Source organism: Podarcis tiliguerta (assembly GCF_965153285.1).
Source record: "Podarcis tiliguerta genome assembly, chromosome: 11".
In the NCBI taxonomy this organism is placed as follows: Eukaryota; Metazoa; Chordata; class Lepidosauria; order Squamata; family Lacertidae; genus Podarcis; species Podarcis tiliguerta.
The window spans coordinates 6606403-6621884 of record NC_139544.1 but is presented as its reverse complement, the minus strand read 5'-3'; the positions used below and the strand labels follow the sequence as shown (position 1 = coordinate 6621884).

Sequence of the window (15482 nt, the reverse complement as noted above, 5' to 3'; positions counted from 1 at the left end):
TAACCCTCAGCAGTGCTAAAGCAACCAAAGGTTTTGAAAAATGACTTTGGAATGTAATACACGGATGGGTGTGTCTTTTAGTGATCTCTGACATCTCAAGATTTATTTCCCATATTTTTCACATATTGGAAATGAACTAGAATGACACTTTTAAAAAGTGGTTCTTGAAAAGAATGGATGAAAGAATGAATGGATAAGACTGAGTGTTCAACATTTCTTCTTTCCATGTAATAAATTCTCAGCAATCACTAAAATAATCTTCAAAGTCCGTTTCATATTAAATATCCTCAGTCATTAAAAAATCCTGTTCAAATCATATTTAGGAACATATATATATATATGTATATAGCCATATATATATATATATATATATATATATATATATATATGGCTTTAGAGTTACATTGTTAAATGTATTCTTCACCAACCTTTGTCAATGACATAAGAGAGCCCAACTTCACCACTATTTAACATTTGCTATTTTAATTTAGATGTAAAAGAACAGTTTCTTTCCAAACTACTGAGGGACAAAAAGAAAGTGCCTTAATAAATAAGAAATGCAAGCAAAACATATATTAAACTATTATGGAAACACTTAGAAAAATAAGTGCTTAATTTTAAAAATAAAACGACAATAAAACATTGACAAGCTGTGCGTTTATGACCCTGTTTTTAAAGTAAAAAATAACCCCTTTTTTTGCAGCACTTTCTCCACAAAGGTAGGAACTGACTTTGATTTTATCTCATCTTAAGGGTTTATAATAGAAATTACCTGACATGCACATCCTAGACCTTTCACATTTGTGTGTCACGAGCTTGCCTTCTTCAGCCCAGCAGCCATGATGAAAAGTGTAAACGCACCATGCCTGTCAATCTTAAATAAAAAAAGACCGGAATACCACCACTTCATCAAGCAGACACCAGTGCGAACTCTGAATCTTAATCATTCACCAAGTTAATAACCGTACTGTCGTTTCCCTAGAGACTTCTTGGACCAGTTTTCTCACAAATGCCATATAATCTTCGGTACCAGCCTCTTGCGCCTGCGACAATGTATAGATGCTTGAATGTAGCTAATGACCTTCCTACAACTAAATATATGTTTTCCGTCATGAATTTGCTACGCCTATTTGGGTGCACAATGAGATGAGCAACTGTTTTCAGCACAAATTGCTGGGTATTAATCAACAGGGACCATGCTGGGTTGGGGTTTGCACAGGGAGAAGGGGAAGAGGAAAGGGGGGCGACAGCAGGGGCTCGCTGTCTGAACAGCATCATATAAGAGAAGCTTCCCTCCTATCTTACTGAAGCATTCATAGTTTAGGAATTGGCCTTGGTAATTATACTACACTTTAATATACCTCAGCCCTCGCCTGCATTATCAAAGACTCACGGGAGAACAATTGTACCAGTGGCATCAGAACAGAACGAAAGAACAGCCTATCTGAATCAGGCCCAATACCTATCTTAGTACAGCGTCCTGTTTTCACAGTGGCCAACCAGATGCCTGGAGAAGCCCACAAACAGGAACTAAGAACAGCAACACTCTCCGCATGCGCGATTCTCATCAGCTCGTATTCCGAGACATCAGAAATCCCTATGGTTAAACAAGGCTGGAGCATATTGCTATGCAATTCTGGGATGTCTTGGCAACGCCTTTTACACAGACCACATGGATGCATCTATCAGCATAAAAATGGCGGCACACTTAGATGTGCCTTTACTCCTCTAAACATTTCCCAGGGGAAAGCACTGAATTCCTTCCCATTCACCAAATAATTACATTGATGTTTTAAAGTGGTATATCGGATGCCATCTGATCCTATAGTTTCTCCTTAGAGTGGATTACACAATCTGCTGATTTCTTTCCCTCTGGCTTGATCTCAGCTAAAACAAGATTCCCACAGAGAATACCAGTCTTCGGTTTTTCTGCCCAGATGCCAAAGCACGTGAAGAAGAGGTGAATCCATAGACGCTCCAGATATCCATACAGCAGAAGTCACAAAGTTCAAGTCATTATTTCCCTTTTTTTATCCAGGTCAAAGGCATGAATACAACAAGGCATTGTTAGTTGTGATGGGCAAAACTGAGTGTCTGTTGATATAACAGGTCAGGTTTTTTAAGGCCTTTGTCTATGCAGAGTTATAATAATGCAGTAGCCTGATTGAACAGAAATCGAGGGGCAGGGACAGAGACACAGAAAGAACGAAGGGGAGAAGAGATACATGTCAGTAATGTCACAAAGTCAATACTGTGTCTACAGAGGGAGAAATGCACACAGCTTGCCCTTTGAAAGCTTCTCCATATCTTTGTATTTAATACTGTCAGAGTTGAGAACACATTTTAATGGAGTTTAGTGGCAATTGAACACATTCATTCACACATTCCGTAAGAGGAAGTGCCAGGAGTTTCTATCCTAGAATATCCAGGTACACTGGAGACGCCTTGGCCAAGTTCTGAAGGAGGCAGTGGATTTCTTTGATGTTGAGCCGCATATGAGGCTCCCGCTGCCAGCATCCCAGCATCAGATCGTAGACTTCCTTTGGGCAGGTGCGAGGTCGCTGCAGGACACGGCCCTGAGTAATACACTCAATTACCTGGAGTAAGAGAGAGAGAGAAGAGAAAGGACAAGGAGCGAGCCCATTTATTCTTTCTTTTATTGCTGATTTGGGCAATTAGTCAATACATCCTGAGAGAGTCACCCACCTCCCAATTTACATGTGCCAAACACTTCTGCACTCTTATCTTTCTAAAAATGTTCCACTTCCGGCAAATGGATCCAACCAATTACACTGCCTTTGAGACCGTTTACCACCACAGCCCGACTGCATTTTTAAAAGCACATCATTTGTACAACAGCACACACCTCATTGTTTGAGAGCTGATACCATGGCTGTTTGCCGTAGGTAAAGATTTCCCATAGAACGACTCCAAGGCTCCAGACATCACTTTCCGTGGTGAATTTTCTGTACATTATGCTTTCAGGAGGCATCCAGCGAATGGGTAACATGGTATGTCCACCAACCTGGATAGAAGAGTTTGAAAGAATTTAAATGGTTTTTGTGGGAAGTATATGGAGAAAGGGACAATACATGTTTAAATACATGTTTATTGTTATTGTTTTAAATAACAATAAATTGTTATTGTGAATTTGTGTCTCATTAGTACATCCTTCTGCTTCTTGTTATCCCCTACAATCTTCATCAAGGACGGATGGATTCTTCACTTCCAAGGCAACATTCTTTGAAACTTTCAGGGACTTTACACTATAGTCCTTTACTTCTTTTGCAAAGTATCAGGAGAGCCAAAAGTCTGACCAAGATTTACGGAGCATTTTCTTCCAGCTGTATGCCAGAGTTTAGCAGTAACATGTTTGGAGCATACAACTGCATTCAGGGCTACTGATTTACTTGTAGAAAGCACCTCTGTATGCACTTAAAGACATGCAGAACTGTTTTCTCAAAAAGGAGCCATTGTTGACTTCCCTGAAATGAAAGCATATATGCCGGTTACATTTGTTCTTAAATGCTTTCCTGGTTAAATACGGTGGAGAGAAAATGTATCAACAGTTTGCGGATTACTCATTTTGTTTCACTGCACAGAATATTTGACCATGGCAATCAATGAAGATCACCTTAAACCAGGTTTTACTCCACCTCCAATAAGGAGCTTTGCATCTTACACACAAATAGGCACACAATGGGTGGCATTCAACTAAACTGTGGTCAGAGTAGACCCATTGAAATGAATGGCCATGACTGCATTAGAGCCATTAATTTCAATAGGTTTACTCTGAGTAAAACTTAATTGCTTACCACCAATTTTTATTCATTGGCTGTTTACTCCAGATTGGTTGTGCCAGAACACAACAATGACTAAAAGTCTACAAGCAAAGGATTGGCTAGAGGTCTCCAGGCATCCCCTAGTGAACATACACATGGCTCAGCTTCCAAGTCACCGTGTTTCAGAGCAGAAGCCACAGCTGGCAGAATTACTCTGCACTGCAACTTGAAAAGGTGCAGCAGTCCAGTTAGCATCTAGGCCAGCGGTTCTCAACCTGTGGGACCCCAGATGTTGTTGGACTACAACTCCCCATCATCCCTGAGCTCTGGCCTTGCTAGCTAGGGGTGATGGGAGTTGTAGTTCAACAACATCTGGGGACCCACACGTTGAGGAAGGCTGATCTAGGCTCTAGGAACAGCCAGCTACACTCTTTCCTTGGGCATATCTGTGCTCTAACATGAATGAAGCAGACCGGCCACTGCTCTCTGATGTTCCTGAGACATCTGGGGGCTTCCAGAGCACATGAAGGATTGGTATCAAGGGTGTCAGAACCAGGATGTGTAAAAATACCCATAACTGAACTAATATGATCTGTGGCTGAGATCTGTGTGGAAAGTATAGTGTTACTAATGCATTGCCAATAAGCACACCAGACACAAATATAACATTCAGTTTCTGACCCTTGCTCTAAGATGCACTGCGAGAAGCAAGCTGCTGCCCTTGGCTGCATTTCCTCAGTGGGTGGGTGAGCATTCATTAGGAGGTTGAAAAAATATATAGAGACCCTTCGAAATCTGTGGCTACACACCAGAGCAAAGGGCAAGCACCATTACAACATTATTAGTTGCTAGAGGCTTTTGGTTCATTAAATATTAAGTGGCTCTTAAGCCTGTTCATCACGTGGCATCTATGACTGCTTTGGCTCCGTGGGTTTTATGGGACAGTCCTTAAAAAATTAATGAAAGCTGGTTGTAAAACACGGTTCGCTCTTTTATTGAGGTTTTGTTGTGATTTAAGCTTCTCGCTATCGTAAGAAATGTAAATGCCTATTAGAAAAAGAAGGGCACCCTTCCGCTTATTAGCTTCCCCATAGTTAGATATTCCAGAAGAATAACATACACTAAATGTAGGAGCCTCATTTGATACATAGCTAAACACATACAATCGCTACATAAAGATCTTGGGCTGCCTCAAGTTAACAACAGAAATGTTTTTCTTCATAACTATAGATATAAACGGGACGCGGGTGGCACTGTGGGTTAAACCACTGAGCCTAGGATTTGCTGATCAGAAGGTCGGCGGTTCGAATCCCCGTGACGGGGTGAGCTCCCATTGCTCAGTCCCAGCTCCTGCCAACCTAGCAGTTCGAAAGCACGTCAAAGTGCAAGTAGATAAATAGGTACCGCTCCGACGGGAAGGTAAACAGTGTTTCTGTGCGCTGTTCTGGTTCGCCAGAACCGGCTTAGTCATGCTGGCCACATGACCCGGAAGCTCCCTCGGCCAATAAATCAAGATGAGTGCCGCAACCCCAGAGTCGGCCACGACTAGACCTACTGGTCAGGGGTCCCTTTACCTTTACTATAGATATAAACACACACATACATACAATTAAGGCACTTAAGCTACTTAACTCCCAGCCCCCTCTACTGCATCATCCTAATCAGTTTTGTTGCACTGAACATCTGCACTGTGGAGTCTTCCAGAGTGCTTGTTGTGGGGGAGGAAGGGAAAGGAGATTGTTAGCCGCTTTGAGACTCCTTAGGGTAGTGATAAAGCGGGATATCAAATCCAAACTCCTCTTCTTCTTCTTCCCTTCCAAGTCTACAATCCTATGATACCTCATGCTAAGCTTATGAACAGCTGTTGTCTAATAAACAAGATATAAGTTGTATAGCCTTTTATACACTAAACAGTGATTCATATTGGTAAACAAGAACCCTCATGGTTCTGATCCCCTCTCTCTTCAGAGTTAGTTCATTGGCTTTTTAATGATCACAGTTTGGCTATCGCTCTAAATAGACAGATATAATTCAGCATCTCATATTGATGCTGTTCCAGCATTCACTACTTCCTTGTAAGCCAATGTGGGCAATGTTCTATGCGCAGGAATATTACTCATTTCGGGGAAATAGTCATCTTTTCAGTCTTGAGATTTTTAATTTGTGGTATTGTCAAATATACAAATACCATAGATTCTGCCCTCCCCACAATGCCTGCTTACGAAGGCTAAAAGAAAGGCTTATTTTCTCCAAAACGATGAACTGTTTTTTCCAATCGGTGCAATATTTTCTGGTTGAGAGGGCAGAAAAGGTAAGAAGGGGATATTTGGTCCCCTTCTCATCTGGCGTTCCTTATCAGCTCTTCCCTCTCTGTTACAAAAACGCATTAATGTTGGTATAATGGTGATCTGTCATTCAGCTCGGCATGCCATTAGTTTTAAACGAGAAAACTCATTCTCTTCCCATTCATGCCCACTCTCTGCTTCTGCAAGGGCAGAAAACACTGCCTGCTTTTGAGGGAGTGTGCTGTAAAGACAGCTATGGCACTGCATACTAATTGACACACTTTAATGATTTCTTTCCCTATTGCTCTCTCCTCCCTCTCCGCTCGCTGCTCCCCTGACTTGCCGGTTCCTAGCACAGAAGGCTCGCTACCATGGAAACGAAGTCTCCGAATGTGCAAACCTCACCGCATCAACATCTCGAGCATACTGCTGGTGAATTTCAAAAAGGTACATCAGGCTAGAAGACAGGCAAAAAGAGGGGGATTTCCTTCATGGGCAGGCTGTTTAGGGTCCTGACAGATTTATTATGGCCAAGAGATCAACTCTCACACATATATCCCACCAACACATTCTGCTGAAATGGTACATTATTATATTGCATGCGCACCCTGCTTGCTACGCAAGAAATTAGCAGAACCAAAATAGACCAGCAAATCTACTTCTCTTTCCTTTACCAAGGTGGCAACCCCTTAAAGGCAGAGATTCCTTCCTGCGTCTGGGGAAGTTTAATGACTCAGAATAAATAAGTTCCTGCCACTGGTACAAGATGTAAGCAGTACAGATGCCAATCTGTGAAAACATTCTATTGAGTCAATTCATTTTTTAAAAAAGTTTTTTATTTATACAACAAGAAAAAAACAAAAAAACACAAATACCAAATTACACACAAATTACAAAAAAATAACCATGGACACACAATTTTCTTAGCAAACAATAAAACATCTATTGGTCTTGACACTAAAGACCCAACCTCCCGTCTATTCCATATTTCAAATTCTTATTACTTTTTGCCAATACACACTTTTAACAGAATTTAACTTATTCTCAATAAATCTAATTTCTTATATCTACCTTGCAATTATTACTGAAGTTCCTCGAATGCTGCAACAGAATTTAAACTACTATATTTTTCAGATAATCTTTGAAAACCTCCCATTTTGAAACAAATTCCTGTTTTGATTTGTTCTTTATTTTTTCTGATAAACCATCTAATTCGGCATATTCTGTCAGCTTTTGGATCCAATCTTGTATAGAGGGGATTTCATTACTCTTCCATTTTGCTGCGATCAAAACTCTTGCTGCCGCCGTCGCATATAAAAAGATACCCTTCCTCTTTTGTGGAATATCCAAATCTGTTATTCCCAGGAGGTAGGCCTCTGGTTTTTTGTTGAAAGAGATCTTTAGCATTTTTTGCAGTTCTGCATGGATACTCTCCCAGAATACCTGTATTTTCCTACATATCCACCACATATGGTAGAATGTTCCTGATTCACCGCATCTCCAACAATTACTTGACACATTTTTATACATTTTTGAAAGTTTCCATGGTGTTAGATACCATCGATGTTGCATTTTTTGAAAGTTCTCTCTAATCGTGTAACAATTTGTGAATTTCCAATTGATCTTTCATAAATTTCCCCATTGGGCCATGGTTATTGAATGGCCAAAATCCTGGGACCAGCTCACCATTGCCATTGTTACCTCCTCCTCCTTGACTGTCCAGTCAAGGAGGAGTCGATACATTTTGGAAAGAGTTTTTCTTTTAGAATTTATAAGATCAGATTCGAATTGGGAAATTTCTGTTGAGAACCCCTTTTGTTTGTCAGATTTAAATTTTTCAAATAACTGATGGTATTGGAACCAGTCTGAGATGTGTTCTCTCATTTCCTCAAAGTTTTTTTTAATTTTATTTGGTTATCTTCATTTTTTAGAAGTGTTTTATATGTCGGCCAGCTTTCCTGAATATTTTTCCGTATTACTGCTACGGCTTCTATTGGAAAAGTCCACCACGGGACTTTAGGCTCCATCAGGTCTTTATATTTTTCCCATACAGCAAAGAGTGATTTTCTTATTATATGGTTGGTAAATTTTTTATAAATTTTCGCCTTTCCATATATCAGGTAGGCGTGCCATCCCCAGCGGTTGTCAAAACCTTCCAGGTCCAGGAGGTCCGGATCCTGCCACGTGCACCAATCTTTTAGCCAGGTGAAACAGGCTGCCTCATAGTAAAGTTTTATGTCGGGTAGGGAAAAGCCTCCTCTCTCTTTTATGTCTATTAAGATCAGGTGTTTAATCCTAGGTTTCTTCCCTTCCCACAGGAATTTGGAAATTTCTCTTTGCCATATCTTGAGACAACCTGCTTCACCCAGTATTGGAATCATTTGAAATAAAAAGATTAATTTTGGAAGCACATCCATCTTTATAATGGAAATCCTACCCAGAAATGTTAATTTTAGTTTACTCCAGGTTACAATTTTTTTTCTAATCTCTAACCAAGTTTTGGTGTAATTATCCTGAAATAGGTTTATGTTCTTTGGGGGTGATCCAAATACCCAAGTATTTCGCTTTTGAGGAGATTTTCAGGCCCAATATTTTTTCTAAGTCGTCCTTTTCTTCTGTGGTTACATTTTTAACAAGCATTTTTGTTTTTGTTATATTCAGCTTAAAGCCTGCCACTTCTCCAAATTCTTTAATTAATTCCAGCACTCTTTTCAGACTTTCTTTAGGGTTTTCAGTCATAACAAGTAAATCATCCGCAAAAGCTTTAATTTTATATGTGTCGTTTCCCAGAGTGATGCCTTTAACAAGCTGATCTTTTCTTATCTGATTGTTCAAGACTTCCATCACCAAGATAAATATCAGTGGTGACAGTGGGCAGTCTTGTCTAGTTACCTTGTTTATTTTGCACTCCTCAGTAATTCTTCCGTTGATGATCAGTTTTGCATATTGTTCCGAATAGATGGCATTTATTCCTTTACAAATATTTTCTCCCAGTCCGATTTCTTCCATTAATTTTTTCATAAACTTCCAGGACACGTTGTCAAAAGCTTTTTCAGCGTCCACCAACATAATAGCTGCTGGTTTATCAATTTTAATATCCAAATATTCTAATACATTAAACATACATCTAATATTGGATTGCATAAATCATCCGGGAAGAAATCCGGTTTGATCTTTATGAATTATCTCTTTCAGCACCATTTTTAATCTATTTGCAAGAATGTCTGCGAATATCTTGTAATCGTTATTTAGCAGTGCAATGGGTCTGTAATTGGCCATGTTTGAGGCATCTGTTCCCTGATTGTGGATAAGAGTAATAAAGCTGTCCTTTCAGGTTTTCGGTAGCTTTCCATTTGCCAGAATATTATTCATTAGGTCTTTCATGGGAAGAAAGAATGCTTGTTCTAACTTTTTATAGTAATTAGCTGGGAGACCATCTGGGCCCGGTGTCTTTCCTAATTTTGATCTCTGTATAGCTTGTTGCACCTCCATAGCTGTTATTGGTGAGTTCAAGATTTCAGCTTTTTCCTTAGGTATTATTGGTAGTTTATTTTTGCCCAAATAATCAATTATTTTTTCTAGAGCTGGACCTTCTTTGTATAGTTTTCCAAAAAAACTAGCAAAGTTTTTACTAATTTCCTTCGGTTCTTGAATCCATTTGTCTTCAATTTTATTTTTATTGATAATTCTATCTTCCTTTTTCTTCTTTAATTGCCAGCCCAGAAGTTTACCAGGTTTATTTGCAAACTCAAAGTTTCTATGTCTCAACCATTTTATCTTCCATTCTATCTCTTCGTTTATTATCAAGGAGAATTGTGTCTGTAAAATTTTTATATTTTGCTTAATTAGTTCATCATCTGGTTTTTGGAAAAGGATCCTTTCCTTTTTTCTAATTTCCTCCCAGATCTCCATTTTCTTCTTCTCCCTTATTTTCCTTTGGAATGTGTTTTGTTGGATAAAGAAGCCTCTTATGACGGCTTTACCCGCATCCCAAACCATCTCTAGACCCACTCCTTGGATGATGGACTCAAGGGCATCCTGATCAAATTTGCAGATGACACCAAACTGGGAGGGGTGGCTAACACCCCAGAGGACAGGATCACACTTCAAAACGACCTTGACAGATTAGAGAACTGGGCCAAAACAAACAAGATGAATTTTAACAGGGAGAAATGTAAAGTATTGCACTTGGACAAAAAAAAATGAGAGGCACAAATACAAGATGGGTGACACCTGGCTTGAGAGCAGTACATGTGAAAAGGATCTAGGAGTCTTGGTTGACCACAAACTTGACATGAGCCGACAGTGTGACGCGGCAGCTAAAAAAGCCAATGCAATTCTGGGCTGCATCAATAGGAGTATAGCATCTAGATCAAGGGAAGTTATAGTGCCACTGTATTCTGCTCTGGTCAGACCTCACCTGGAGTACTGTGTCCAGTTCTGGGCACCACAGTTCAAGAAGGACACTGACAAACTGGAACGTGTCCAGAGGAGGGCAACCAAAATGGTCAAAGGCCTGGAAACGATGCCTTATGTGGAACGGCTAAGGGAGCTGGGCATGTTTAGCCTGGAGAAGAGGAGGTTAAGGGGTGATATGATGGCCATGTTCAAATACATAAAAGGATGTCACATAGAGGAGGGAGAAAGGTTGTTTTCTGCTGCTCCAGAGAAGCGGACATGGAGCAATGGATCCAAACTACAAGAAAGAAGATTCCACCTAAACATTAGGAAGAACTTCCTGACAGTAAGAGCTGTTCGACAGTGGAATTTGCTGCCAAGGAGTGTGGTGGAGTCTCCTTCTTTGGAGGTCTTTAAGCAGAGGCTTGACGACCATATGTCAGGAGTGCTCTGATGGTGTTTCCTGCTTGGCAGGGGGTTGGACTCGATGACCCTTGTGGTCTCTTCCAACTCTATGATTCTATGATTCTATGATTCCTTTATTTAAATGAAACTTAAAATATTCTTCTAAGATTTGCTTGGCCTTCTGTACAGTTTTTTCATCGTTTAACATACTCATTAAGTTGCCACCTTTTAACCTTTTCTTCTTTTCCTTTAAAGTTAACCCTGTGATCTGAAATTGTCCTTGGATGGATTTCTGCTTTTGTAATATTATTTAATAAATCCTTTGTTGTCCAGATCGCGTCGATTCATCCCGCCGATTTATGTGGCTCTGAATAATGTGTAAATTCTTTCTCTGTTGGATTCTTAAACCTCCAAGCGTCAAACAAATTCAGGAGTTCTATTAGTTGGAAAAATGTAGTTGGGAGTTTGTTCTGCCTCTTTTCTTTCTTCTTTATTGTTCTGTCCATGTTTGGATTGACTACTCCATTAAAATCTCCTAATAATATAATTCCCCCCCCCCTAAATATTCTATGACTTTTTCTTTCTGAATTGATAGAATTCAGATTTTCTTTCATTTGGTGCATAAATTCCAATAACTATCACTTTTTCATGATTGATCTTAACTTCTATAATCACTGTTCGACCTTTTTCATCATTGTAAAGCAGTTTTGGCTCCAGCTGAGGTTTTACATAGATTACCACCCCTCTCTTTTTTTCTTTACTTGATGCAATAAACTCAAGCCCCAGTCTTTTATTTATTAATACTCTTTTATGTTTTTCCGCTACATGGGTTTCTTGCAGACAGATTAGATCATATTTTTGCTTAACCAGAATATGTTCCACCTTGTTCCTTTTTGATTTTTCATTTAAACCATTTACGTTCCAAGTAATAAATTTATAATCCATACTTTATTCCTTATGATATGTCAACAGATTAAATAAATAAATAAATAAATTTACACATTCAAGGTCTCAGTATACGTAAATTCCCTTCTTAGATCTGTCTCCTAACTCTCAACTGTTTGTTCAGTTTCCTCTGATTCTCCCAACAATTGCCTTTTCCCTCCGAGCTCTTTCCAGTACTTTCTCCAGAACTTGTCCACATCTAATGCCGACAAACACTTTCTACATTTCCCTTTAAAGAAAAAGGAGATGCCTTCAGGGTACTCCCACCTATAGTCCACTGCCTTTGCCTTTAGTGCCTCTGTTAGAGATTTGTAAGCTTCTCTCTTTTTTATCAATCGATTTGGGATAATCTTGTGGACGATAATATCATTTCCTTCTGACTTGAATTTCTTCTTGTTACTAGCTTCTAAAATTCTATTTCTGAAATCCATAGAGTTAAAAGAGACTAAACAGTCAGCCGGCCAGTTATTTGCTTTTGCTACATTAGATTTGACTCTAAATGCTTTTTCTATTTTTTGTGCTACTTCTGCTTCTTCTAGGTCTAACCAAGCTGCTAACTCTTTTGTGATTTTTTTCTCAATTATTTCCTCTGTGTCCTCTGTTAGTCCTCTGAATCTTAGGGTATTCTCCCTTCTCTGCATTTGCGACATCGCAATAGTGTCCAAAGTTGAATCCTGCTCTGCTCTTTCAGATCTGCTATTACTATTGAGTCAATTCAAATGATGCCTGAGAGATCTACAGGTGCTACCCAATCATAAAAATCAGAACCAGAGGGAAGCTGACTTGACAGGTGGGCAAGACCCTCTGCCAGCGGGGTGATTAAGGGGCAATGGATAAGGCTGAGCTGGAGGTATTTGCTCACATGCAGTCCCCTGCAGGGGCAGGATCCAAATTTTAAAAATAAATTGGACTTGGAGAGCAACACACAGTTGGAATAAATGCACTGTACAATCATCATTTTATCCTGCTCAGTCATTTGTAGGCAGGATGGCTAGGGCAGAGGAGCTGCAGATGCCGCCATTCTGAACAATGGGACTGTCTCAAATTCCTGCTGCTAGTGGTCTAAGTCTAATTGAGAGTGTTTCTTCTCAGGAAGCTAAATGTTATTATTTATTGAAAATAAGCTTTAATAACAAAGTTCTTCAAAACAGGACTGCCCACCACACCCTCACTGTTCACAGTAAAGACACTTGAAGTACCTTAGTGAAATACAGTGGTGCCTCGCAATACGAAAAGAATCCGTTCCGTGAGTCTCTTCGTCTTGCGGTTTTTTTCGTCTTGCAAAGCAAGCCCATTAGCGGATTAGCGCTATTAGCGCTATTAGCGGTTTAGCGGCTATTAGCGGCTATTAAAGGCTTAAGGGATTAGCGGATTAGCTGCTAAAAGGCTATTAGCAGCTATTAAAGGTTTAAGGGATTAGCGGATTAGCTGCTAAAAGGCTATTAGCGTCTTAGATCAGCTGATAAGCAGCTTAGATCAGCTGTTCAGCGGCTTAGCTAACAGCTGTTAAGCGGCTTAGTGCCTTAGAAAAAGGGGGTGAGGAGCGGGGAAAAAACCCCAGGAATCGCAAGACAGTTTCGTCTTGCGAAGCAAGCCCATAGCAAATTCATTTTACGAAGCACCTCCAAAATGGAAAACCCTTTCGTCTAGCGGGTTTTCCATCTTGTGAGGCATTCGTCTTGCGGGGCACCACTGTACCTAAGCATACTTTTGGGGTTAACAATAAACTTGAGCTAACTTCAGATGTGGGACACGGGTGGCGCTGTGGGTTAAACCACAGAGCCTAGGACTTGCCGATCAGAAGGTCGGCAGTTCGAATCCCCACGACGGGGTGAGCTCCCGTTGCTCGGTCCCAGCTCCCGCCAACCTAGCAGTTCGAAAGCACGTCAAAGTGCAAGTAGATAAATAGGTACCGCTCCGACGGGAAGGTAAACAGTGTTTCCGTGCGCTGTTCTGGTTCGCCAGAAGCGGCTTATTCATGCTGGCCACATGACCCGGAAGCTGTACGCCGGCTCCCTCGGCCAATAAAGCGAGATGACAGCCGCAACCCCAGAGTCGGCCACGACTGGACCTAATGGTCAGGGGTCCCTTTACCTTTACCTAACTTCAGGTGTAACTACAGTTTAGCAATGTGTGAACAAGCCTTGCACTTCCTCTTTCCTCCCACCTTCATGAACTGTTGAGCTACTTCCTTTCTCAGCCACATCATAGTTTGCAGTTACACCTGAATCATCAAATTTGTATTTGCCCTCCAAATAAAGATAGGAAGTCACAGTGTCAATGTGGTTTGTCATCTTGGTTTTCGAGTGTATGTGCACAGTTTGTTGGCACACTGTGGACTGCATGGAAGAGAAAGTAATTCGTTGGCCCACTTTGCACATAATACTAAGCAATTTATTTTTTTAAAAAAAATGTAATGGTTTGTTTTACAAACCAGGAGTTATCAACAAGTTGTTCCACGGACAATGAAACAAATCAAGATTTGTTGCTCCAAAATATGGTTTGTTTTCTAGCTGCTCTTGCTTCACATCTTTGTAGTTTGGAGAGCTCTTGGGTGGGGTTAATGGACGGAGGGTGTTATGTTCACATGGAATGCCAAGCCATAGTAAAAACAGATCAAGGTTCATAAGCAAACAAACCACAAACTATGGCTTCATATCACAGTTGGCTTGCAGCAAATAAATCCTATTTAAGCTGTTGGGCAGGGCTCACACATAATGCTAAATCGTGGTTTAATGAACTATAGCTCAATATACTGTGATTTATTGTTATTTGTAAATCAGAAAATGCAAAGGGGGAGGGGAAGGGTCCATGGTGTGATGTTATGTGTGAACCAGCCCTTATTGAACTCTATTCAACAGTTCCTGTTTTCCAGGAACCTGAGGACCATATTCAATAAATAAATGGTTCATTCTGAGTTTGGGCTCTGGTTCAGTTTCATTCCCACAACTCACACCAGCACGACTCCTTATTGACCTTGTTACCTCCCTTCAGCCATCTGGATAGGGTGGGAAACAAATGGCGGGGGGGGGGGGCCTCACAATAAAAGTATATTTCTTTGGCAGATAAGAGGGTAAGAAAAAAGTATATTTCTTTGGCAGATAAGAGGTTGGCAGATAGGGACGCGGGTGGTGCTGTGGGTAAAAGCCTCAGCGCCTAGGGCTTGCCGATCGAAAGGTCAGCGGTTCGAATCCCCGCGGCGGGATGCGCTCCCGTCGCTCAGTCCCAGCGCCTGCCAACCTAGCAGTTCGAAAGCACTCCCGGGTGCAAGTAGATAAATAGGGACCGCTTACTAGCGGGAAGGTAAACGGCGTTTTCGTGTGCGGCTCTGGCTCGCCAGAGCAGCGATGACACGCTGGCCACGTGACCCGGAAGTGTCTCCGGACAGCGCTGGCCCCCGGCCTCTTGAGTGAGATGGGCGCACAACCCTAGAGTCTGTCAAGACTGGCCCGTACGGGCAGGGGTACCTTTACCTTTACTTACCTGCCTTCAGCCATCTGGATAGGGTGGGAAACAAATGGTGGGTGGGGGGGCCTCACAATTAAAAGTATATTTCTTTGGCAGAGAAGAGGGTAATAGTACAATGCATTGGAGTTTGCAGACAAGCAGCAATAAACAAGAGGAAGTCTGGAATGATAAGCAAACATTTTGTTTGGTTTGCATTTCG

At 40.9% G+C, this 15482-nt stretch overlaps 1 protein-coding gene across 7 annotated transcripts in view; it reads right to left on the bottom strand.

Moving 5' to 3' along the window:
- Positions 1-676: 676 nt before the first annotated feature.
- NTRK2 (neurotrophic receptor tyrosine kinase 2) overlaps positions 677-15482 on the bottom strand; it is a 182840-nt gene continuing 168034 nt past the window's right edge. For all 7 annotated transcript variants that reach the window (XM_083403383.1, XM_083403384.1, XM_083403379.1 and 4 more), the window contains 2 exons: positions 2867-3025; positions 677-2597 (listed from right to left, as the gene is read on the bottom strand). In XM_083403383.1, the coding sequence (XP_083259509.1) occupies positions 2412-2597; positions 2867-3025 (345 nt within the window). In that variant the 3' untranslated portion in view covers positions 677-2411. The remainder of the gene's footprint in view (positions 2598-2866; positions 3026-15482) is intronic.